This window comes from Capsicum annuum, chromosome 6 (assembly GCF_002878395.1).
Source record: "Capsicum annuum cultivar UCD-10X-F1 chromosome 6, UCD10Xv1.1, whole genome shotgun sequence".
NCBI lineage: Eukaryota > Viridiplantae > Streptophyta > Magnoliopsida > Solanales > Solanaceae > Capsicum > Capsicum annuum.
Genome location: NC_061116.1, coordinates 227,620,349 through 227,636,440, shown reverse-complemented (window position 1 = coordinate 227,636,440; position 16,092 = coordinate 227,620,349). Strand labels below are relative to the sequence as shown.

The window sequence follows — 16,092 nt, the reverse complement described above, 5'->3', positions numbered from 1 at the left end:
ACCCATTTCAGATAGTTCAGGGGTATTTTTGATCCTTTTCCGAATTCCGTTAGAGGGAGGGGTATTTTTGAGCCAAATATTTAATGGAGGGGTATTTTTGAGTCAAAAATCTAACGAGGGGCATTTTTGAGCTATTTCATATAGTTCAGGGGTATTTTTGAGCCTTTTCTGAAAATGATTTGAAGAATACGTTATTAATGTTAAGAGTAAAACATGAAAAATAATTTTGATTCGTAAAAATAGAGAGGTTTAAACATTAAGAGTTGCAGCAAGTGGAACATAGAAGGAGTTGGGAAGTTACTATATGGTTATTAGCCAGGAAGGAGGATTTATTATGGGTACATTGGTATGCTAATGATCACTACCAATTGACTACGAACGGCAAGCTAGAGTACTCAATAGCCGAAAGCTATAAATGCATTAACATGCAGGACCACTGCACAGTGCAAATTACAGATTCATTTGGTCGACCATTCTATGCATACAACCAAAACATAGGTTTTTCATATGGTTGGCGCATCAAGGAAGGCAACTAACAAAGAGGATCGGAGGCTTACCCAATTGAATATTAATTTCAGTTGCTACTGTTACATGTGCGCTGTGTGATCAGAGTAAGAGCACCTGTTTGGAGATTGTGATTGAATCAAGAAAGTGAGGGATGGTCTGTCAAAATTGGCTAGGCTTTCAAATACAACAACAGGGAGTACAATAAATCACTCATTGGCTAAGTAGGAGGCACTGGAAGATCAAATTTCAGCAAGAGATAGTGTTTGCTATTTGGAGTGCTATGTTTTACTACACATAGCAATTAGCAAGAGAGGAATTGGACTATTTTCAGGAAGGCTACTGTTAACACTAATTTTGTAATTACACAGATTCAAAAGAAGATTAGAGAGTATACAAGTCATAAAGAAAGCTCACAGATGTGGTTCCTTCATTGCCAGACTATGTAACTAGCTGTTTGTCTTGAGGCTTAGAGAATACAGCACCTATCCTAGATGGTGGTTGGTTTCCTAAGTGCTCCTTAGCTGTATTGAATTTTGTTTGTCAATGGTATTACTTCATGGTTTACCAAACAAACAAAAAAATATGATACTTATATATTTTTCTAAATTATAAATAAAATTAAAAAAACAAGAACTGAACAATTTTTTCATTTTTTAAATATCAAACGCACTTATACAACGCATAAAGCTCAAAGACTTGGGGTTCTTTATTAAATGGCCTTTTCAAATCTTCTTTTAAATTAAATAGACTATAAGTTTTTTTTTTTTTTAGGGAAATGACCCATTTTTGTGACAGATCTATTATCTATTTGATCGTATATAGACAGATTGATTATCGATCCGACAAATCGATTGTCGATCCAACAAATCGATTATCGATCCGACCTATATATGGACAGATCGATTGTCCATCCGACATATCATTTATCGATCTGACCTATATATGGACAGATCAATTATTATTCCGACAGATGAAAAAAATAGAAGTAGAGCATTTTACTAATTGTAAACTTGAAGAAGCTTATTAGCCGATTTTTCTCATTTCAACTTACTGACTTATTTATTTTGATTTAAAAATAAGTGCTTAACAATATTTTTTATAACAATATCTTCAGTAAATTGTCACCAAGTCGAGTTTGGAGAGGTTAAATGTATGTAGTCTATATCACTATCTCAGATGTGAGATAGAGATGTTGTTTTTAATAGACTCCCGATTCAAGATACAACAGTCTAAAAAAAATAATAAAGGGACAACAAACAATTAAAATAATCACATTCAATACTAACATAAATAAGACTCACTAAGTAATAGACAAATAACACACTCTGAAAGCATACTATAGCTACAAGTACGACTACCAAAACAAAAATCTACCTACTAAAAATAAAATATTTTTTTGATTTTATCGAAAGACTGTAGTATAAAAGTGCCTACATATTATTTTGTCTTATAAATATCTAAAATAAATCAATCGAAACAAACTCTTACCTTACATAGAAAAATAGTATTGTAATAAAAGGTATAACAAACTTCTAAAGTAAATTAGTAAGTAATGGGAACTTCTTAATGTTTGGAAGGAAATTAGTAAATATATTATATCACATTTTAACTACGAAGCATTGGTCACTTTAATTTATCACATTTTAATTACGAAGCATCTGTCATTCTAATAATCTTCAAGAATTCCCTTTCGGCTTGCAAATCGTCACTAAAATGGATCGTTTGTTTGACGCTTTCAATAGCAACTCGAGCATCTTCTCTTTCCTTTTGCCGTTCACATAGTGACTCGTATGTCTCGCACAACTTCGTTTTCTTCTTCATCTCGTTTTCATTAAAAATTAAAACTTGTTGTTGACATTTCAACATCATATCAATGTAGCGTTTCTTCAACTTTGCGGAACGGGATTTCAACATCGCAGGTATTGTTGCTTAATTCATACTTGTTTATATTAAGTGAAATGAAACATTTAACTCAACATATTATTATTATTATTTATATTAATAGAAATTAATTCAAGTTAATAAGATGTTGGCTATGTGTTTATATATAGTGCATTGGATGTTATTGAAGAAAATATTAAATCAATATGAAAATTTAAATAGTTTAACGTAAAATTCTAAAGTATATTTTCTATTAAAGGAGTACATAGGCAAAAATTTTGTTTTTGTAATTTTTGGACAAAAATTCAATACTATCTAAGAGAAAATAGTTTCGTAAAATAAATTGTCATTTTTTTTTTGAGAAATTTGATGAATCTGCCCTTCTTTGATCATTTTGTCATTTTTTTTTGAGAAATTTGATGGACCTGCCCTTCTTTGATCATTCTCTGGCAAAGGACTGGACATAATGAAGTTGGCAATTGGCTCTGATACTATGATAAAGAAATAAATTTTGGGACTAACTCAACTCAAAAACAAGTTCGTGAGGTGAGAATTGTCCAAGACTATATAAGGAGACCAAGAACCCTTTAATTTATTGATGTGGGGCTCCGATGTAGGGATCCAGCCCCATTATGCAGAAACTTATCTTCTTGGGTCCAAAATTGCTGCAGCCTTTGACTTTTGGAAAATTGACCTTTGGCGAATTTGACCTTTCTTGGTTAGGAAAGTCATGCCCTTTCATTGAGTTTTGTGGGCAGATTTTTTGCCTATAAAAGGAACTCTTGAGCTCATTTGGAAAACACACCAACAAATAGAGAAAGAAAAGAATAGTGAGGCATCACAGAGAGTTTAGTCTGTGAGGAAAAATAGAGAGTGTGAGCAATATTGTAGTGAGGTGAAAAAAATCAAAAAAGAGATTTCTTTTGAGTGTGTAGTAGTCACTTTGAGTATTGTACTTGTGACTACGGTGTAAAATTCTTTACTACAGAGATATCAGTTGCTCCTCTTGGCTCGTGGTTTTTCCCTTATTGGGTTTCCACGTAAAAATCTTGATGTCATTATCTCTCTTATTGTTCTTGTTGATTAACCGTATTATTGTTGACATATTTATTGCTCTTTATTACCGCAATATTATAATCGTGGTGAGATTTATTTCTAACAACTGATATCAGAGAGCAGGTTCTGCTTATTCATGAAAATAATAGTTGCGGTTGGTGGTACTATGGTCGGTAAAAATAAAATGTCCGGAGTAAAGAACGAGGTAGCAAAATTCAACGGTGATAGTGACTTCTCAACATGACAGAGGAAGATAAGGGATCTGCTCATCTAACAAGGATTACACAAGGCACTAAGTGACAAATCCAAAAAGCCCGAATCCATGAAACTGGAGGATTGGGAAGAAATAGATGAAAAGGCTACTAGTGCAATCAGGTTGAACTTAACAGATGATGTGGTCAATAACATCATTGACGAAGATAATGCATATGGTACTTGGACAAAGTTAAAAAATCTCTACATGTCCAAAACGCTGACAAATAAATTGTACCTAGAGAAACAGTTGTACGCCTTACATATGGGTGAAGGTACAAATTTCTTGTCACATTTAAATGTTTTGAATGGACTGATCACGCAGTTGGCTAACCTCGGTGTAAAGATCTAGGAGAAAGATAAAGCCATCATACTCTTGAACTCGTTGCCATCTTCTTATGATTCTTTGGCAACAACCATTTTACATGGTAAGGACTCTATTGAGCTGAAAGATGTCACATCAGCTCTTCTACTCAACGAGAAGATGAGAAAGAAGCCTGAAAATTATGGGCAGGCTCTCATCACAGAAAGTAGAGGCAGAAGTCACCAAAGGAGTTCAAATAGTTATGATCAAATCGAAGGTCGTGGAAAGTCTAAGGTCCGATCCAAATCAAAAACCAGAAATTGCTACAATTGCAATCAACCAGGTCACTTCAAAAGAGATTGTCCAACTCAAAAAAGGGACAAAGGTGAAAGCAGTGGCCAGAAGAATGACGACAATACTGCTGCCACAGTGAAAAATAATGATGATGTTATTCTCTTCATAAATGAGGAAGGGGAGTGCATGCACTTGGCGGGGACAGAGTCAGAATAGGTGGTTGACACGACAACATCTTACCATGCTACACCGGTAAGGGATTTTTTCGGCAAGTATGTAGCAGGTGATTTCGGCACTATGAAAATGGGTAACTCAAGTTATTCAAAGGTCTTGAGGATTGGAAACATTAGTATCAAGACTAATGTCGGATGCACATTGGTTCTAAAAGATATGCGTCATGTACCCGAGTTGTGGTTGAACTTGATCTCTGGAATTGCCTTAGATCGAGATGGATGCGAGAATAATTTTGCAAATAAATAATGCCAAGGGAGCATTGGTGATTGCAAAAGAAGTTGCTCATGGCACATTGTACAGGACAAATGCAGAAATTTACCGAGGTGAATTGAATGCAGTTCGAGAAGAGATTTCTGCAGATTTGTGGCACAAAAGAATGGGTTATATGAGCAAAAAATGATTAGAAATCCTCGCTAAGAAATCACTCATCTCTTTTTCCAAAGGTACGACGGCAAAATCATGTGACTACTGCTTATTCGATAAGCAACATAGAGTCTTATTTCAGAGATTGTCTAAAAGAAAATTGAATATACTTGATTTGGTATATTCTGATGTTTGTGGTCCAATAGAGGTGGAATCGATGGAAGGTAACAAATATTTTGTTACCTTTATTGATGATGCTTCACAAAAATTATGGGTTTATATCTTGAAAACCAAAGATCAGTTATTTCAAGTATTTCAGAAGTTTCATGCTTTGGTGGAAAGAGAGACGGGTCAAAAGCTAAAGCGTCTCTGTACTAACAATGGAGGTGAGTACATTTCAAGAAAATTTGAAAAGTATTTCTTAAGTCACGGGATCAGACATGAGAAGAAAGTTCCTGGAACCCCACAACACAATAGTGTAGCTGAGCGGATGAATCACACCATTGTTGAGAAGGTGAGAAGCATGCTCAGAATGGATAAACTGCCTAAGTCATTCTTGGGTGAAGCAGTTCAGGCGGCATGCTACCTGATCAATCGTAGTCCATCAGTTCCATTGGAGTTTGAAACCAGAGAGAGTTTGGACCAACAAAGAGGTGTCCTACTCTCATTTGAAGGTGTTCGGTTGCAGAGCTTTTGCACATATCCCGAAGAAGCAGAGAACAAAACTATATGATAAATCAGTTCACTACATATTCATCGGATATGGAGATGAAGAATTTGAGTACAGATTGTGGGATCCTGTAAAGAAAAAGGTCATCAGAAGCGGAGATGTAGTCTTCCGAAAAAGTGAAGTCGGAACTGCTGATGATGTATTAGAGAAGGTCAAGAAACAGAATGGTACAGTTCTTAATGTTATCATCATTCCTTCTACTTTTGACCATCCCAGAAGTACAAAAAGTACAGCTGATGAGGTTGCCGAGCAGGGAGAGCAACCTGATGGTTATACCGAGCAGGGGGAGTAACCTGATACTGAGCAGATGAAGTACCCTACTCAAGAAGAAAAACAATCTCAACCTTTGAGGAGGTTCGAAAGGAAAAGGGTGGAGTCATCCAAGTACCCTTCCTCAGAGTATGTACTCATCAATGATGAGGGGGAGCCAGAAAGTCTAAAGAAGGTATTGGTCCATCCAAAAAAGAACAAGTGGATGAAAGCCATGGAAGAAGAGATGGAATATCTGCAACAAAATGACACGTACAAGCTGGTTGAACTTCTAAAAGGTAAAAGACCACTTAAGTGCAAGTGGGTTTTTAAACTCAAGAAAGATGGAAATGGCAAGCTAGTCAGATATAAAGCTCGATTGGTGGTAAATGGCTTCAAACAAAAGAAATGTATTGATTTTGATGAAATATTCTTACCCGTTGTCAAAATGACTTCTATTCAAACCATTTTGAGCTTAACAGCTAGCCTAGATCTTGAAGTGGAGCAGTTGAATGTGAAAACTGCATTTCTTCACGGAGATTTGGAAGAAGGAATCTATATGGACCAGCCAGAAGGATTTGAAGTAGCTGAAAAGAAACACATGGTCTGTAAACTGAATAAGAGTCTTTATGGATTAAAGCAGGCACCAAGGCAGTGGTACAAGAAGTTTGACTCATTCATGAAAGTCAAACCTACAAAAAAACTTATTCTGATCCATGTGTATACTTCAAAAGATTTTCGAACAACAACTTCATTATTCTGTTGTTGTATGTGGACAACATGTTGATTGTGGGACAATACAAGGAGCTGATTTCCAAGTTGAAGAAAGATTTGTCCAAGTTATTTGACATGAAGGACTTGGGCCCAGCACAACAAATTCTGGGGATAAAGATTGTTCGAGAACGAACAAGCAGAAAGTTGTGGCTATCTCAGGAGAAGTATATTGAACGTGTACTCGAACGCTTTAACATGAAGAGTTCTAAAGTTGTTAGCACACCTCTTGCTGGTCATCTAAAGTTAAGCAAGAAAACGTGTCCTACAACAAAGGAAGAGAAGGGAAATATGGCTAACATTTCTTATTCTTCAGTAGTCGGGAGTTTGATGTATGCAATGGTGTGTACCAGACCGGACATTGCTCATTCAGTTGGCGTTGTTTACAGGTTCCTTGAAAATCCTAGAAAAAAACACTGGGAAGCAATCAAGTGTATACTCAGGTACTTGAGAGGTACCACAGGAGATTGCCTATGTTTTGGTGTATCTGATCCAATCTAGAAGGGTTATATAGATGCTGATATGGTAGGTAATCTTGATAACAGAAATCCACTACAGGATATTTGTTTATATTTTCAGGGGGAGCTATATCATGGCAGTCGAAGTTACAGAAGTGTGTCGCACTCTCTACAACTGAAGCAGAGTATATTGCAGCTACTGAAGCTGGCAAGGAGATGGTATGGCTGAAATATTTTCTTCAAGAACTTGGATTGCATCAGAAGGAGTACGTTGTCTATTGTGACAGTCAAAATGCAATTGACTTAAGTAGAAACACCATGTATCATGCAAGAACGAATCATGTCGATGTGAGATATCACTGGATTCGAGAAAAGATAGAGTACAAATCTATGCTGATCATGAAAATCCCTACAAGTAAAAATCTTTCGGATATGCTGACCAAGTTGGTATCACGAGACAAGTTCAAGTTGTGCAAAGAACTTGTCGGCATGAGCTTTCTTTGAGAAGAATGACGATACCTCTTTCAGGTGCATAGGACTAGAGGGGAAGATTTGTGGGGATCCAGCCCCATTATGCAGAAACTTATCTTCTTGGGTCCAAAATTGCTGCAGCCTTTGGCTTTTGGAAAATTGACCTTTGGCAAATTGGCCTTTGGTGAATTTTGCCTTTCTTGGTTAGGAAAGTCGTGCCCTTTCATTGAGCTTTGTGGGCAGATTTTTTTTCCTATAAAAGAAGCTCTTGAGCTCATTTGGAAAACACACCAACAAAGAGAGAAAGAAAAGAAGAGTGAGGCATCACAGAGAGTTTAGTCTGTGAGAAAAAATAGAGAGTGTGAGCGATATTGTAGTGACGTGGAAAAATCAAAAGAGAGATTTCTTTTGAGTGTGTAGTAGTCACTTTGAGTATTGTACTTGTAACTACGGTGTAAAATTTCTTACTACAGAGATATCAGTTGCTCCTCTTGGCCCGTGGTTTTTCCCTCATTGGGTTTCCACGTAAAAATCTTGGTGTCATTATCGCTCTTATTGTTCTTGTTGATTAACTGTATTATTGTTGTCATATTTATTGCTCTTTATTACCACATAACTTGTGACCTCCCCGTACCGCTACTACCAACCAGTGGAACACGCCGCTTGACCATTACTTATCAAGAAAACTTTCGACACGAGGCATCAACCGTAGATCTCAACTACTAGGTCACTTCACATGATCTGCCAAACATCTTGTACTGCCGTTATCACCCAACGGGACACGCCACCGGACCACCACTCGCCAGGAAGACTTTCTACACAAGGCACTACCTGCAAATCTCCAGTCTTGTCGTTACATTAGGAACTTCTCACCAACCACAGTCCACCACTCCGACACACTCAAACTTGAGCTCTAATACCACTTGTTGGGATCGTGTGTAACTTTGCACTAGTATGATATTGTCCGCTTTGGGCCAAACCCTCACGGATTTGTTTTTGGGCACCTCCCAAAAAGCCTCATACTAGTGGAGTTGGGTGACACTTTAAATATTGGACATGTTCCCTCTATTTTTCTGATGTGGGATTGTGTTTGCTTCTTAACATCCAACACCATAATATCGCAAGTATTCGAGTATCTTCCTCTTGGTGAAACAAACTATATTATTTTTCTCCGTCACTTGGCTAAGTTATTTTGACGCAAGAACTAAAAGTGAAAAAATACAATAATGAAAGCCTATGTAGAGAAAACATGAACTTCTTATAAGTTGCTTAAACAAAGTAAATATGTTTCACAAGTCTCATAAATTCCCTGAATGATTATTCATGTTTGAAAAATTACCTACAAATATCACTTTTGTTTTATTTAGGACAAGAATATCATTCAACTTTTCTTTTTTTTTTTCTTAAAATATACTTAACATCTCAAAATCTTTCTCTCTCCTACTTGAAATACCATGTCATTAAATTTTTTAAATTTTTTTGATAAATGTATAACTAATCAATCTTATTTAACTAAAGTTTTATCCTATTTTTTTTAATTATACCTGATATATTAATCATTGAAGATTAATTTAATTACGCCAAAAGTTTGGATTATTTTGTTTGATATGTAATCTTCAAAGTTACTTTTATTTAATTATTTATTTCACCACTTAATAATAATTTTAAAATACAAGTACTTATACAAATTGGTACAATAACTTTTTTTGTCGTTTATTTTATATACTAAAAATTCTTAGAATGTAAAAGAAATAAAATGATGGATTTCATATTTTAGACATTAAGTTTGTTATTTATATGAGAATAGAAGAATAAAATCTTCTTTTTTGAAGGAAAGAAAAATTATGCAGACTTGAAACAAATTAAATATCTTAAGAAATATTAACAAAATGATACCTTCTTCAGTACTATTACAAATGGATTTTTAAAATATTAGTCAATCAATTATGCTTTGCTTTTGATGGATTTAGAATGAGCTATGGATATAAATTAGTGTTTACTTGTATAATAAAATAAAATATAAATATAATGATCACAAAAAAGTGACGAAACTAAATTAAAAATAATAATTTTTTTTTCTAAACTTTTATGTCTCATCTTACGAATTTACTTGATTTATTTATGGGCAATTACTTGTTAAAAATCTGCAATAACAAAAAAATCATCTTTTCACTATATATTTTTCAAAAATTATCCTGCATAAAAAGTTGCAAGTAATCTATATCCAAATTAAATTTTCAGGTAATAATACATATTAAAATTTTCTAATTGAATTTTGTTTGGCAACAAAACATACCGTAGGTTTGTCATCAATGCTTTTAAATAATAAATTATATTTTTTTATTCTCTATTACTCTATATTTGAAGGTAATATACTATCTTTGGATTATATTAATCCAAAAATTCTTTTGTATAATCCAAGAAAATGAATTTTATTCTTTTATTCTCATATAAATAACAAATTTAATGTCTAAAATATGAAATCCATCGTTTTTATTTCTTTTACATTTTAAGAATCTTTACTACATAAAATAAATAAATAAAAATTAAACGAGTATCAATTTTTCTAAGTATTTGAGTTTTAAATAGTGTTAAGTGGTAAAATAAATAAGTAAATAAAAGAAACTTTGAAAAGTACATATCAAATAAAATAATTCAAGCTTTTGGTGTAATTACATTAATCTTTAATGATTAGTATATTATGTGTAATTTTTTTTTCCAGAAAAGAATTAGAATAAAACTTTAGTTAAATAAGTTTGATAAGTTAAATAGATCTATTTATCAAAAAAAGAAAGAAATTTTAATGACATGGCACTTCAAGTAAGAGAGAGAGTTTTTGAGGTGTTAAGTATATTTTAAGAAAAATAAAAAGAATTGAGTGATATTCTTATCCAAAATGAAACAAAAATGATATTTATAGGCAATTTTTCAAATATGCATGACCATCTATGAAATTTACTCCAAGAATTTGTTGGAATTACTATAATTCCTTCTTTGTACGAAAGGGAGACTCCCCAATTTACCCTTCTTATATTTCTTTTACTTAAGAGAACGAAATTCACACTTCTTTTATGTTTTTACAAAAATAAGAAGGCTGCATATCATAAGGAAATAATAGAATAAGGGTGTGTTTGGTATGAAGGAAAATGTTTTAGTGTTTAGCTAAAGCGTAAAAATACATTTTAGAATTTTTTTAAAAAACAAAATTAAAAAATGTGTCGGGGTGATAGGGTATTGGGTAGATGATTTTGAGAATTGTACGAACATTACAACTTTACAGTGAGGTTGAAAGAGAGTTTTGGAAAATGTTCTCCTTACTTTTTGAAGGAAAGTCATAAGGAAAATAAGTTGGTTTGAAAAATATTTTTCAAAACATATAAACCAACCAAACATAAGAAAACAGGAAAACATTTTCTGAAAAATATTTTCCTTCATACCAAACACACCCTAAGTATATCATAAGAGGAGGAAAATATCTAGCATATAAATTTTGGAGAACCCTTTGACCTTGTTCTAGATGATTAAGACCATACAAAATTCACAAAACTTGATGAAATCTGAAAGAGAGAGACTCACAAGTGACTTAAAAACTCAGTTAAATGTTTGGAACGACTAAGACAATAAAACCTTGGAGCTATTACAATATAGTAATAGAATCTTAATTAAATGTTTAAAACTAAGACAATGAAACTTTAATGCTAGTAAAATATATATAGTAATAGATTCGAGTTACATACGCTGATGGTATAAAGAATTTTTACACTATCAGTATATGTTAAACATGTTGTAGCACGTAACGCCTTTACTTCCTTGATGGCCATGCAACTGAAATAGGACTTCTAACTTTCTGGTATTTATTTCTGGAGTTGATCCACATCAATTGTCCTTCTGCAAAGCTTTTCCTTTGAGTCCCAATTCTCTTCCTTGCTATAAACCAAACTCTGTAAGTTAAACTTTGATTTACGCGCTTAAATATCAGACGCCGCGGTTTAACTCTCACTTTAACTCCTTCTGGCTCCACAATTCCAACTGAGTAAACGGAATCAGGACTCCCTACGTTTGTCACTCTCCTTGTGATCATTTTTCTTGTTTTTCCTGCCTTAAAGATCACGGATATCGAGGGGTAATTGAGGCTAAAACCCCGGTTTTTCTGCAAAGCGTCGTGGCAGCTAACATTCTTGTGAGTAATGCTAAAGATTTCTCTGTGTTTGTACCCAAGAGTGCAAAGGTGAGTGACATAGTCATTGGCCTGAATGTCATATATTAATCCGGGATCATCGGATCTTCCAGGATTTACCTGTCCAGCTCCCACAGCGAAAAGTCCAGCTGGTGTGTCACCATCCATGATTGGTTTTCCTTGGTGGTTAGTTGTGTCTGCAGTCGTCATTAGCGCGGATTTGATTGCAGCCGGTGACCATCTAGGATGAATTGAATGGAGCAGTGCAGCAATGCCACTAACATGAGGACAAGCCATTGAAGTTCCTGATAAGACGGTGAAATTTACTCTTCTTGTATCCTCAGGAAGTGCACTAGGGCCTTTATTTTGCGGCCAAGCAGCAATAATGTTGACACCTGGAGCAGATGATGTGGATTCAAGATTCTAAGTTCTACGACGATATAGGTTCAGAACATGACAGTACGCTATTTATTAAGTTCTTTTCACAAGTATATAAAAGGAGCAACCCGTGTTCACGCATGGTCTGGTGAAAGGCAGCACCCTATAGGGTGTGATGCAGGCAGTCTATCCTGATGCAAGCATCAGCAACTGATTCCACATCTCGAACCCATGACCTATAGGTCACACGGGAGACTGCTTTATCATTGCACCAAGGCTCCCTTCCTTGCCACACACACAACAAATAAAGAATTGCGAGTTCAATAAAAACTGACCAGGAGCAATCAAATCAGGTTTGAGAATTGAAGGATCAGTAAAACTTGGACCCCTTGAAGAAAATTGTGCTACAGCAGGTGCACTAGATTTTCCTATAACCGTGCCTCCAAATATGATTCGAGCTGTTGGTTTTCGCGTTGAGTTCATGTAGCTTTGCAACTGAATTGATTCATCGAAACCAATCAATGTTGCTGGAAGGACATGCACATCGACAGAATCTTCCTCCAAATTTATTGCTGTATTTGCTAGGATCATGGCAACACCACCTGATTCTCTAACAACTTGACCTTTCTCTGCTCTCCCATTAACTCCACGATCACATACAACGATTTTCCCATGGACTTTTGCTCTTGGAAGAGATCCTCTTAAGCAAAATTCACTTCCATTATCTCCATCGTTGAGATAAACAAGCTCAAGCACTTTCTGAGAATTATGAACTTGTTTCCCGGGATACAAGGATTCTCCATACACATACTTGCCATTACCTGTTGGAAAATATGTTGAGGGACACAAATAATTTAGGCTTGAAACACGTTAAATGGGGCTTTCCTAAAAGAAATCGCGTTTTGAAACTTCTCATTATATGTATAAAAAAGTGTAACATTACCTAGCTGAATTATTGCTGGAAATTTCCTGTCAAGTGTGCTAGCACCAATAGTGGCAATCCAAGGAGCCTCATTTGCTACTGAACTTAGCATCGGACCATTATTTCCTGCAGCACATACAACCGAAATTCCATGCTCCATGGCTCGAAAACTGCCAATGGCAATAGTATCCTCATAAAGTGGAACGGGGAAACCACCAAGTGAAAGCGACAATATGTCTACTCCATCTCTAATAGCTACATCCATAGCTGCAAGTATATCGGAGCTATAACAACCACTCGACCAGCAAACTTTGTATATCGCGATATGAGCACCCGGGGCCATCCCTCGAGCCTCCCCTGCTCCATTTCCAAGCACACTTGCCATTGGAACGGGAGCTCCCCCTGCAGTCGATGCTGTATGTGTGCCATGGCCTTGAGAATCTCGTGGCGATGCATATTCCTCCACAAAATCTATTGATTTTGATGTCTTTGATGCCATCATGTGTCCTATGTGGAAGAACCTTGCACCAATAAGCTTGCGATTGCAACTTGAAGAATTGAAATCTTGTCCTTCTTGGCAGGTACCTTTCCATTTCTTTGGAATAAGAGGCATTCCATGGTCAACAAAACTCGGACTTTCTGGCCAAATTCCAGTATCAAGAACTCCAATGATCGCGCCTCGACCAAATCCAGACTTCAACCAAGTACCTTTGTTAGGAGAAAAAAAAAAAGAATGATATAAAGACGGAATCAAAGTAGGCACAAAGTCTGTGAGGCACGAAAATAACAGCCCTTAACAGCAACAACTCCACTGTATATTGCAAATTGACTTAACCAAGTAGTAAAAGAGTTGATAGAAGGCTATGATAAACATGTCGGGTTGATTTTTCATATGGTCACTGATCAACTAATAGTTATTATACTTTCTTTTTATATGAGTTTCTGGTTCCGCCGCTCTAGTCTTTTAACAAATAAAGCCTTCAAACTCATTTTTATACATTACAAAAAAACTATGTAACATACCTTCTTTTGTAGGACTAAGTCCTAAGAACTTGTAAGAATAAGTTGTCTGAACGTCAAGCCTCCTCTCTGGATATATCGATAACACATTGTTCGATTTCTTCATTGCCTTTAGGTCATTTTCAGATAACAAAGCTGCAAAACCTTCAAATGCAGAATGGTAAGAGTACAAAAGGCGAGAACTCGAGTTTTCGCCTGAGGAAATGAAGTTTTCAAGAAATGAAAGGTGCCATTGTAGCTTAGAACTAAAAGGGGTTCTTGTTGATGCATGTGGATGCAATTGTACTATGTAAGTTTGCAACTTTTGAGCTTGTAGTAGGGGAATAAAACATAGTAGGGAACATAGAATGTAGTGTTGGAAATTGAGTTCCATTGGATTATATTTGTTGTAGAATAATGCATGTTGATTGAAATACTTGGTGGGGTATTTAAAGGGGTTGAAGACAATTCAAAATTCATGTTTGTGAAACAAAAGAAGAAACTCGTGAGATTCAAGAGCTCCTCTTCACGAGGTGGTGATCAAGATTCAAAAAGTCCACGAACATTCCCAAGTTCTTTAAATTTGTTCTTTCTACTATTTTCTCAGAACAAATTTCAAGGTCATTTAACTTTGTGTCTATTATACACAAAAATCATTTTTTTCTTTCATTCATTTCACAAAAGTCATTTAACTTTGCTCCGGCCATCACAAAAGTCACTATGGCCGGATTCTGTAATAATCCCACCGGAAAAATGACGGCAACCTTAATTAACGTATTTACTTAATTAATACAATCAATATATTAAATTGATATTATATAGACAAAGTTCATATAAGTGTGTTTGCATGAATTTTACGTGGTTAGCAGTTGTAATCATTCAATTTGTATGAGATTATTAAAGTTGATACGTGATAAAAAAAGATTTCTCTAATGTAAAAGTTTTGTTGCTATGGTCTGAGAGTTTAAATTAGGTTGTGCCTTTTTTTTTTTAAAGATAAATAAATAAATATTGTAATAACTTATTTGTAAATTTTTATATTAATAGGTTGTGACTTATAAGATTTCTAAACATTAGTTAGATATCAGAGACCCAGTTATTATTGTTTTTTTGATTGACCAAATTTATAAAAATTGCTTATTTGAGAAGAATTTTTAACAAAAAAGCTTTTAGAGGAGTACTATTGAAGGGAGATAATATGTATTTTGCATTTTTATTTGAAATTGCTTCTTTATTATTTGATTAACAAATTCTGTTTGGCCAATTTTTTTAAAAAATAATAATAACTTAAAATTTCATTTATCTTATGTTGTATCTAGTATTATTTAAAATAGTTATATACTCCATTAAGGTTTTAGTCAATATAAATGTTAAACAGAAAAATGAAAGAAGAGAAAGGGTTACATTTATATAATCAGGAGATAATATTGATTAAATTAATGAGAGATAGTTTGATAAATATAAATTTTGGAAAGGATATTATCTTGAATACATTAATTAAGGTTGCCACGTCATTTTTTCGGTTGAATTATTACAAAATTCGGTCATAGTGACTTTTGTGATAGCCGGAGCAAAGTTAAATGACTTTTGTGAAATGAATGAAAAAAAAATGACCATGAATGAAATTTACTTTATTTTCTCACCGTCGTCCAGTACTCGCATTAGAGTTTCGAAAAAATTCAAATTCGTTTCGAGAACTTCCACATATGGAGTAAAGCACTAGAAATCATATCCAGAGCTAGAATACGAGACCTTTGATTAAAGACTAACGGATAGTTACTACTCCGCTACCATCCTTGTTGGTATTAAATTTGTTACCTTGATAGAAAGGCATGAAGGATTCGGATTAGGGCAGAGGGTTAGTGGGTAGGAGTTCGATCGTGATAGTAGGGATGAGTGCTTGATTTGTATCTTCGCATGGAGTTTCTTGTTCGTGCCTTCGTGGTGTCTTAGTGATGTATCTGATTTTGAATAGATAGTTTATTGTATTACTTTGTAGGTGTCTTGTTTCCTTTATTATCTAGCAGTGTGTTATAGATTTTGATT

At 34.7% G+C, this 16,092-nt stretch overlaps 1 protein-coding gene across 1 annotated transcript; it reads right to left on the bottom strand.

Annotated features, from left to right (window-relative positions):
- Positions 1 to 11,149: 11,149 nt before the first annotated feature.
- On the bottom strand, positions 11,150 to 14,807 carry LOC107874574 (subtilisin-like protease SBT1.2). The gene is made up of 4 exons (XM_016721338.2): positions 14,071 to 14,807; positions 13,069 to 13,755; positions 12,461 to 12,946; positions 11,150 to 12,142 (listed from the first exon to the last, which is right to left on the bottom strand). Exons 1-4 carry the CDS (start codon positions 14,438 to 14,440, stop codon positions 11,373 to 11,375), a joined length of 2,313 nt encoding a protein of 770 aa, XP_016576824.2. The 5' UTR covers positions 14,441 to 14,807; the 3' UTR covers positions 11,150 to 11,372.
- Between the last annotated feature and the right edge of the window lie 1,285 nt (positions 14,808 to 16,092).